This window comes from Arvicola amphibius, chromosome 3 (genome assembly GCF_903992535.2).
Source record: "Arvicola amphibius chromosome 3, mArvAmp1.2, whole genome shotgun sequence".
In the NCBI taxonomy this organism is placed as follows: domain Eukaryota; kingdom Metazoa; phylum Chordata; class Mammalia; order Rodentia; family Cricetidae; genus Arvicola; species Arvicola amphibius.
This window is the reverse complement of record NC_052049.1, coordinates 189289035-189299942: the sequence shown is the minus strand read 5'-3', so window position 1 is coordinate 189299942 and position 10908 is coordinate 189289035. Positions and strand designations below refer to the sequence as shown.

Sequence of the window (10908 nt, the reverse complement as noted above, 5' to 3'; positions counted from 1 at the left end):
GATGAGGCAGGGGGAGGGGGGGAGGATTCTGGGTGCGAGCTGGGAAGGGACAGGAAGAGAGAGGCAGTATCCGGGGAGAATAACCCCTGCAGGAAGAGCAGGAAGTGTGCTGGTGGCAGGGGGAGTTGTGGAGAGTCGGTGGTCCCTCACCGGGCAGCTGCCGAGGTTCGGGCACTCACTCCTCACTCACCCCAAAGAACGATGGATCCTCCTGCAGACTTTCAGGTCCCCTTGCAGGCCAAGCAGCTCTCAGACAAAGGCCTACCTTGCTCCGGGCAGTCAAATGAAGGAGGGGACCTCCCACCGGCCTGGGTGCACTCAATTCCAGGTCCCCAGAGCCCAAACAGGCTGAGCTGTGGGATTTTGTGGCCCCAAAGACGGGAGGATGAGGAAGGGGGAGGGGGGGAGGATTCTGGGTGCAAGCTGGGAAGGGACAGGGAGAGAGAGGCGGTATCCGGGGAGAATAACCCCTGCAGGAAGAGCAGGAAGTGTGCTGGTGGCAGGGGGGGTTGTGGAGAGTCGGTGGTCCCTCTCCGGGCAGCTGCCGCGGTTCGGGCACTCACTCCTCACTCACCCCAAAGAACGATGGATCCTCAGCAGATTTTCAGGTCCCCTTGCAGGCCAAGCAGCTCTCAGACAAAGGCCTACCTTGCTCCGGGCAGTCAAATGAAGGAGGGGACCTCCCACCGGCCTGGGAGCACTCAATTCCAGGTCCCCAGAGCCCAAACAGGCTGAGCTGTGGGATTTTGTGGCCCCAAAGACGGGAGGATGAGGAAGGGGGCTCTCAAGTTCTTTTAATGTTGAGAGATGTGTTCACAGGCTTCAGTGTGAATCATATCTAAAACAAAGTTTTGAGATAATATAAATTAAGGTTAGATTAAAATGTTTTTGTTAATAGCTTTGAAGCTAAAAAAAAAAAACCAAAGAAATAATTTAAAGTTTAGAAAGGCACATAGTTGAGTAAGAGACTCCTTGAGGTCAAATAACAAGAACAAAGCTGCCCAATTATTATTAGTTGCCATGCCTTTCTTACCAGGATTGGTTAGTGATCAAAGATGATGATTAAATCCTTGTACCCATTTCTGCCATCGGTTTCCTGGTGATATAAAAAATAAAACTGTTGATGAATGGATATGCACCCTGGGAATTTAAAGTAGAGATGACATTGTTTTTCATATATAAAAGTTTAGGGTTGTGATTCTTTTAAGATTCCTTGTAAGATTACCTTTTGAGAAAAGTAATAAAGTGATGGATCTTTTCTTGGTAACCACAAAATCAGCCTGGCTGAGAGAAATACTTTACTTGTTTACACTCTGCTAATCTATGACAAGTGACTTGTACATGAATGTAGGGGTTCTTGGAAAAACTTGTTTTATACTTGTAATACATAAAATGTTTTCTACCTGTATTCATTATAATCATTCACTTGAAAAACATAAAGTAACCACAATGTAATTTTTACATCGCCTGAAAGATTTTGCTGGGCTATATAAACTATAAGGTAAAAAATAAAGTTAGTTACAAGGAAGACATTAAGAAAAAGACAGAAGGGGATATATCTGGATAGAGGTAGGAAAGAAATAAACAACAGGAGAGAGAACAGAGAAAGACCCTAAGAGTGTGTGGGTTCCCCTTTTTCACCAGCCTCAGAGATTTAAGTTTAGGCCCCCTCATTGCCCCAGAGAATTTTTGCTTCCTCAGATAGTCAACTTGGGTGACAGTCCACTGACTCTGTTGGTGTTGGCCCCTCTCACATCCTGAGCTGCTGGAGACTAGTCCTCAGGGCAGTGGTACTTATCAATGACTTAACAGCTAATTTCACATATGAATAAAAACATAACAATATTTGTCCTTCTCAATCTGAGCTACTTCACTCAGTATGATTTTTTCTAGCTCCATCCATTTACCTGCAAATTTCATTTTTCTAATGGCTGAGTAATACTCAATTATGTAAATGTATCACATGATATTTGCTCATTCATCTGTTGATGAACATCTTGATTGTTTCCAATTTCTAGCTGTTATAAATATAGCAGCAGTGAACACGGTTGAGAAAGTATCTCTGTAGTATAATGTGTAGTGCTTTAGGTTTATTCCCAAGAGTGGTATAGCTGGATCTTAAGGTATATTGTTTCCCAGCTTCCTGAGAAATCACCACACTGATTTCCATAGTGGCTGTACAAGTTTGCACTTCCACCATCAATAGATGAGTGCTCCCCTTACTCAACATTGTCACCAACATTGAGTTGTTATTTGTTTTATTGATCTTAACCATTTTGACTGGTATAAGATGAACTCTCAAAGCAGTTTTGATTTGGCTCTCCCTAATGGTGAAGGAAGTTGAACATTCCTATAAGTACTTTTTGGCCATTTGAGTTTCCCCTTTTAATAATTCTGTTTAGACCTGTACCCCATTTTCAAACTGGGCTATTTGTTTCTTTTATGCCCCATTTTTCAAGTTCTTTATATATTTTGGACAATAACTCTCTGTAGGATGTGTAATTAGTAAAAAGCTCTTTTTCCATTCTGTATCCTAACACTTTGCATGAATTTCTTTCATGAGGTTCCATTCACTAATTGTTGTTCTTCGTGTCTGCGTGTAAGTGCCTGTGCTTACTTACTGGGCTAAGGTCACCTGATATGCCATCCAGGAATGAAATCAGGCTTGGGTTGGAGGTGCCACAGCATAACTGAGGCTGTGACAATTTTGTTAACAGCAATCACATTTATCACCTTTATCACAATTTACACCTTTATCAGATACAGACTATAATGGCAATTGCCAAGATCAATGCAGTTGTACTTGCCAGGATACAATGAAGTTTGCAAGCTATACAAGTTTCCATGCTTTTTTGGTTTTTCGAGACAGAGTTTCTCTGTGGCTTTGGAGCCTGTCCTGGAACTAGCTCTTGTAGACCAGGCTGGCCTCGAACTCACAGAGATCCGCCTGCCTCTGCCTCCCGAGTGCTGGGATTAAAGGCGTGCGCCACCACCGCCCGGCTTCCATGCTTTCTTGATTACTATAGCAACATACAGAGAATCACAAGGTGGCCAGAAGGCTTCATTGACTTTGGGGTGCGTTCTTAGAAATGGAAGGCAAATTGTACCCCAAGAGCCATGGACTCTAACCTGAAAAAATATGATGAAGGCAGCTAGGCCAGACCAACTTCATGGTTCCCTGCCCCTGGGCTAAGTGTTGAGTTCAGAAAGCTTTTTTTCCTGTGCCAATGAATTCAACCTATACACTACTTTTCTTTTCTATTAGAGTCAGCTTATCCGGTCTTATGTTTGGGTCTTTGATGTATTTGGAGTTGAGTTTTGTACACGGTGATAAGTATGGATCTATTTTCATTCTTCAACATGCAGCCATCCAGTTTGACCAATACTATTTGTTCATGGTGATATCTTTTTTTCAGTGTGTATGTCTGGCTTCTTTATCATTGTGCCAAACCCTCTGATGCTCTTCATGTGCTCTTTCATCTCATACTTGTGCTATGAGCCTAAGTGCTCAGTGTTTTCATTTGAAAGAATTGGACCTTAGGCTCAGAGAGGTGTAGAGACCTGCTGGGCTTGGCACTTGAACCATGTTTTCTCAGTGCATGCATGAATCAAGAGTATCAAGAAGGGAAGAGTCTACAGCCATGCCACTCTGAACATATCCAATGTTTTAATGTGTGGTTTGTTTGTTTGCTTGCTTGCTTGTTAAGACAGAGTCTCTCTGTGTAGCCCTGGCTGTCATGGTCATTATGTAGACCAAGCTGGCCTGGAACTTGCAGAAATCATCCTACCTCTGCCTCCTGAGTGCTGAGATTAAAGGGATGTATCATTACACCTGTCAGAAAAGGAAGGGTAAACAGCATACACTCTCATGCCAGATATCCTTGAGGGGAAACCATCCTTTGAAGTTTAGTTGGGAAAAGATTTGGGAGCAGAGGAGAGGTATAGGAAGCAATTAGAGTACAAATAGAAATAACATCAGTTTAGAACCCAAAAGAAAAGGGCAGGCCTCTCTAGGTCCTCATTCATCAGTCAGATGATTTTAAGGAACAAGACATGGGGTTCTGCTTTAGACCTTTCTATTTGCAATCTTTTTTTTCAAAGGCTCCTCACTGACCACAAGAACTCTGTGACCATCCCCCACATTTACACGCCCACTTATGCATTCAGTTGCTCCATGAGTTCTGGGGAACAACTCATTGTCACTCACATGGTCCAACTCAACTCCACCCAACCACACCCTACGCAATCCTTGTAGGGTAGAGCTCCCGAGAAGACTAAAACTTTACTGGAACTGTAGCAGAGAGGACAGAGAAAACACATGTATCAAATTTGGACCCCAGGAATTGGCCACTGGTGGGCATCGTGGCGTTTCGTAGGCAGCCAACCATACAAAAAGAAGAACTTTACATCCTTCTTGTCATTTTGAAAGACTGTAAAACCAGAGTCTAATCTCCATCATCTCACAAGGCACCAAGAACTTCCTACTTGTTCAAGACCTTGCTCCATGAATTCATAAAGACTCTTAAAAGCCAAGAAACAAAGCCTGTGTGGACAAAATCCTCTGGAAACAGAGTAAGTGGTACTTGTCTTTTCTACGATGCTAGTTACTGTGAAGGGAAATCACAAAGGCACAGGGATCCTCAACAGTGGGCGATGCTTTGAGAATCAGATGGTTCCTACGTAACCTATTGCTATATCTGTAAAGCAATTAATACTCAAGAATACTGAAGATCCTGTGTGTATTCCTAAACCTGGATGTTCAGGTATAAAACATTTTCTAGAAAGTGATCTTGACAGTTTGTTGTTGATGATTAAGAAAGTAAACCAGCATAAAAATACAAGAAATGCCTTTCAGGGAAATCTATTTTAAAAGATATCCTTGTTCATTCTAAAGGCCAACATAATATAGTATATGAAGAAATGGCAGAAATAAAATATATATTAGTGAGAAAAATCATTGCAAGTGCAAAACTGATAAAAAATCCTGAACCAATTTCTTAAAATTAGAATTAAAATCTCAAAAGTAGGACTACTGTCTTGGAGAAGGTGGAAAGTCACCACCTAGACGTAGCAGATGCAAAGACAGAGTCTTGGGATACATCTGTTGTATTCTAACATGATGCGGGTTTGTTTTATGCAGAAGAAAGCTGGGTATGACTGATTGAAGCAAATTCCTATTTTGCCTTTCCTTCCATGGGTTGGGAAAAGGTAGGACAACTACAAATTTTCAAAGAATAAGAAACCCTTAGATTTTCATAGCCATTCTTTTCTGAACTTGAAATTCTCTACATACCACACAGCAAGATGCTCTGGGATTCCTAAACCAGTGAGACTATGAATTACTAGCAAATAAGTAACAATACCTGACATTGGGGTGCATGACAGTTCTGGGTTATTTAACCAAGAAGACCTGGGTAGCAAGTTGCTACAAAATACACAAAACTTGCCTTTACCTAAAATGGTTAATAATGTTTGTTAACTTTTATGGTGGCCAGTTACAAGTTGTCCACATGCTGTGTGGAGATGAAACAGATGTACACATTGACTCTTATGAGCCACAACAAACATCTGGCATCACTCTGTGCCTGAGTACTTCTTGTCATCTTTTCCCAGACACTTCAAAAATGAGCAAGCTACAGGAAACAACTGCTGGAAGATTCCAGGCTCTAGGGATATACATGAGCACTGGGAATGGGCCCTGGGGAAGACTTCTACAAGCAAATATTCACAGGCCTGGGAGAGTCAATGACAACATGGGCCTTCTGTTTCTCCTCCAAATACAGCCAGGGTCATGTCTACAGGCCATGTCCTCCTTCTAGCCTTCTCATGATGCTCACAGAAGGCTATTGAGTTAACTGTAAAACTACCTATAACATATAAAGGCCATGTGACATGGATCAGCCTAAGCCAAACAACCAGCCTGGTATCTTGAGTCTCATTCTATAAAGTGATAGATTGTTCTAGTAGGAATTTGCTATATCAGATCTACAGATCTTGGAGTATAATGATTTTTTTTTCATTAAAGAGCATTCATTGTCCCACTACCAACTGAAAGTAGTCTAGTCTCTTGGAAAATAAGATAAATAATAGTAACTTTCCATAGCTATGAACATTTGTTCTTATCCAGGACTGTCTTGCTTCCCAGAGCTTTTGTGGAGACTCTAGTAACAAAGCCAGCATCGTGATGAGAGGCAGCAGAGTCAAATAATTTCAGTGCTGGAGTTTAACAAAACACTCATGGCTTTCTACTTTAGCTCTTGTTTTGTGCCTTGTGCCACATTTCAGTAGCTTGGGGGCAAACTCTGTGTCATCACTTCTGAGGTACTGAGGCACACTGTAGTATCAAGTTGCAATGTGCACCCCATTTCATCACTTATGAATGGAACCAACTTGCCCCCTTAACAGGTGTTGACCACTAAGTTCAAATACAGCCACTTGGGGTCACTTAGAAATCGTTAGTTAGAACAGTGATTAGTTACAACAAAAACTCTTTTGTGTTTGATCCATTGAACTTCTTACACAGTCATTCTTAAACTAATTGAATGAATTATTCACACACTCATTTATTTGATCTGTGGCCCTCTTAGACTATAGTGTCCATGTGAGAAGGAAATGCAAGAGCTCCTGGCCCTCCATTTCATCCCTAGGATTTTGTAATCATTAAGCTTAAATCAGCAGTTTATTAGCTGAAAAAATGTAACTATTGTCTTGTCTTTATTGCCTAGAACCCTCTGTCTTTAACAGAAAAGTAAATAGAAGCCATTGCTCCTGACCAGTTCCTGATGGAGATTTCAGCTACCACAGAAGACTACTATACAACCACAGAATTTGACTATGGGGACTCCACCCCTTGCCAAAAGGTTTCTGTAAGAGCCTTTGGGGCTGGATTTCTACCCCCTCTGTATTCCCTGGTGTTCATCATTGGTGTGATAGGCAATATCTTGGTGATTCTGGTTCTCATGCAGTACAGGAGACTTCGAAGCATGACCAGCATCTACCTATTCAACCTGGCCATCTCTGATCTGGTCTTCCTTTCCACTTTGCCTTTCTGGATTGACTACAAGCTGAAAGGCAACTGGGTTTTTGGTGATGCCATGTGTAAACTCCTCTCTGGGTTTTATTACCTGGGCCTATACAGTGAGATCTTCTTTATCATCCTGCTGACGATTGACAGGTACCTGGCCATTGTCCATGCAGTGTTTGCTCTGCGAGCCCGGACTGTAGTTTTTGGCATTACCACCAGTATCATCACCTGGGCCCTAGCCATCTTGGCCTCCATTCCTGGCTTATACTTTTACAAAACACAGTGGGAGTTCACTCACCATACCTGTAGCCCTCATTACCCCTTCGAGAGCCTGAAACAGTGGAAGCAGTTTCAGGCTCTGAAGCTGAACCTCCTTGGACTAATTTTGCCTCTGTCAGTCATGATCATCTGCTACACAGGAATCATCAGCATTCTGCTCAGACGACCCAGTGAGAAGAAGGTCAAAGCCGTGCGTCTGATATTTGTTATCACGCTTCTCTTCTTCCTCCTCTGGACGCCCTATAATCTGACTGTCTTTGTTTCTGCTTTCCAAGACGTTCTATTCACCAATCAGTGTGAGCAGAGCAAACAGCTGGACCTGGCCATACAGGTGACAGAGGTGATTGCCTACACCCACTGCTGCGTCAACCCAGTCATTTATGTCTTTGTGGGTGAGCGGTTCCGGAAGTACCTCCGGCAGCTGTTTCAAAGGCTTGTGGTTGTACCCCTGGCAAAATGGCTGCCCTCCCGTTTTGTGGACAAACCAGAAAGGGCCAGTTCTATGTCTCCATCCACAGGGGAGCATGAGCTCTCTGCTGGCTTATGATTCCGACTCCTGGGTGTCAACCAAAGTCTAGGAGAGAGTGAGGATACAGTACATGACTCCCCAGGACAGATACTGGCAGCTGTCACAATGAGGACTCACAATTTTATAGGGTCAGAGGGAACTTATAGGTGGTTCAGGTATAAATCATCTCTTTAGCTCTTTCCTTGACTGTCTCTCTGTTGAAAAATAAATGAATGAGCAAAGTGCAGTGGGTGCTCCAGAGACTGGGATAATGGTTGGCAATGAAGGGCTTGGGCCCAACAAGAGTTAGGGTCTGTTGTCATTAACAAACAAAGCTGAACTGAACTTTTACTGAACTCCACTCCTAATGATGTGATATTCTGAGAAAATTTCAAGAAAAATATTGTAGTAGAAAAGAGGTTTGCATACTTGATATTGATATACATTATAAAGTATAAAATGCTATATCAGAAATTTAACTATAACAAACTGAAGTTAATTTATTCATTTATTTTAAATAATTAAAAGGATACAAATAGATCAAAGAATAAATGCAATAACATCAGCATAAGAATACTGATCACAAGGGAATAACAATAAAAATACATAGTTCTTTTGGTTGCTAAAAGTGGTAGAGAAATATTATTTCATTTTATTAATGAAAATGCACAGTACAGATCCACACAGTACAGACACAGATATGTGATTTGAAACAAATGTATATTAGTGAAGCATTTCTGAAGAGCAATTTAAAAAGTTCAAGATTACTAAAATGCTAAGTAGTCCATTTTAGTGTGATATTAGCAATACTAGTAAAATGGCAGATAGTTTAATAATTTCAGAAATACTAAGTGTTGGTCGATATGACATATGATACAAATATAAATATTTAAAAAAATTTGCATCCATCTGGAAATATGTTCATAATATTATTAAAAGGAGAGAACTAGCCCTGACAAATAATCCTCTGATCTCCCTATGTGCACACGTATATAGACACACACAAATAAATTAATGTTAAAATATAAAAATATAGGATTCTTTCGGTCCACATCTTACATACGAAAATAACAAAGTAAAAAGATATATCAATCCATTTTCCTCTGGTATAATAAAATCCCTAAGGCCAATACTTTATAAATAACAAAGGTTTGCTTAGCTCAAAGCTTTGGAGAGTCAACATGACATCCACCTCTACTCAGCTCCCACGAGGACTGCATCACTACATCACGGCACAGTAAAGGCTTCATGACCAACCAGAGCAATGGTGAGAAGGAAAAAGTCACATAGAATGGCAGGAAGTGTGGGGCCCTCTCAAGGTCCTCTGAGAATTCCCTTCCAAGAGCAATATCCCTGATAACATAATCACCTCCCACCTGGCTCAGTGATGTTACAGGTTTTACCACCCATATACTGAGAATCAAGCCTCCGACATGAGTCCTTGGAGTTAACTCTAAATCATATCAAAGAGAAGACATCCAGTAGTTACAGGTGTGGCCGGGTTTAATACAACAGATCAGTAATTGTGTATGTAAGCCATCACAGGATCTGAGACATGGTTTCCATCTTTTCAACATAGCACAGCGGCCTTGTGTCCACTTTCTTCTAAATCTCACATTAAATAGCTATTTGGGGGGCTGGAGAGATGGCTCAGCAGTTAAAAGTTCTTGCTGTGCTGCAGAGGATCAAAGTTCTGTTCTCAACACCCATATCAGGCAGCTCACAACCACCTGTAACCCCAGTGCCAGGGAGCTGAACACCTTCTTCTGGCCTCTTTACTACCTTCATGCGCATGGTTCTCAGACAGACAAGAAAACACACACACACACACACACACACACACACACACACATCTTCATATAAGTAGTATCCTTGTCTGGAACCCCACAAGAAAGGAACTCCAATGAATGTAGTTCTAATTGAATTAGATTGATATGCAAAGCCTCCACAATGAATGATGCTTATTTTCTATCTACTTTTCAACACTGTCCAACTTTCAATATCATAAGGAAAACCCCTCTTCGTGAACAAAAAGAAAGAAATACTGAAAGGAAAGAAAGATGAAAGGAGAAAGGAAGAAAGTTGAAAAAGAAAGAAAAACAGACATTTCTTAGAATAAAACACAGAGATGAAATGACAAACAGACGTTTCTTAGAATAAAACACGGCATGATCATTCTAAGATGAAGGTTTGTTATGAACAAACCCCAGAAGCATGGCACCCTTGGATTATGGCTCAAAGTCTGGTATAATACCCACAGTGTATAGGGGAGCCAGGGTGCTAGCGAATGGACCGCTGGCATCGCAGGTCATGATAGACGGAGTCTGAGTTTCCTGGTTGACTCACAACACACATTAAACACAAGCCTTAAAAGGACAGGTGTTTACAAGTCAAAGGCCTGGAGTTGGCATTTTGACATCTCTGAGCCTTGCTTTCCAAATGGGTAGTTAAAATAATGGCAGTTATAAAGACATTGAATAAAAGTCTTGTCAAGTAGTGACAGGAACTCAAGTCAGATTGTCCCTCCATACTCCTCACACTGCTCACAGATCCAGTTCCCCTGCCCCTGCCTCTTCCCACTTTGTAACAATGTATTTAAAGCTATGCCTGTCATACTTAGCTGCACATACTTACTAATAGCTATTTCTTAAACACATCTGCCCCAGGCCTGAAAAGGAAGCTTAGGTTCATTTCTAATGAGTTAGTGTCACAGTGTGCGACTTCAATCCTCTGCACTGCTCTGATGCCTTCAGAAAGCAGCTCTTTATATCATCTGAATGTTTGTGGAGATGAATATTTTGCTTTCTGGTATTTTCTTAATTTCATATTTGATTCCTGAGAAGAGAGAAAAATAAGGGAATGTGAGTCACCTTTGTGATTTAAATTTTGAATCAGTCTACATGCACCAGGTCCCACTGCTAGAGGCCTCTCAAACAGAACAAGTTACACAACTGCTACCCACATGCAGAGGACCTAGTTCGGTGCTATACAGGCTCCCCAGCTGTCAGTCCATAGTCTGTGAGCTCCTACTAGCTCAAGTCAGCAGTCTCTGTGAATTTCCCCATCATGATCTTGAACCCCTTTGCTCATAAAATCC

The 10908-nt window shown here is 41.5% G+C and overlaps 1 protein-coding gene across 1 annotated transcript; it reads left to right on the top strand.

Annotated features, from left to right (window-relative positions):
• The first annotated feature begins 4222 nt into the window (after positions 1-4222).
• On the top strand, positions 4223-8387 carry LOC119810084 (C-C chemokine receptor type 1). The gene is made up of 2 exons (XM_038323405.1): positions 4223-4572; positions 6726-8387. Exon 2 carries the CDS (start codon positions 6783-6785, stop codon positions 7848-7850), a length of 1068 nt encoding a protein of 355 aa, XP_038179333.1. The 5' UTR covers positions 4223-4572; positions 6726-6782; the 3' UTR covers positions 7851-8387.
• The last annotated feature ends 2521 nt before the right edge of the window (positions 8388-10908 follow it).

Excerpts from the sequence above, each read along its gene's own strand:
- LOC119810084 (XM_038323405.1), top strand. The coding sequence starts at position 6,783 with ATGGAGATTTCAGCTACCACAGAAGACTACTATACAACCACAGAATTT.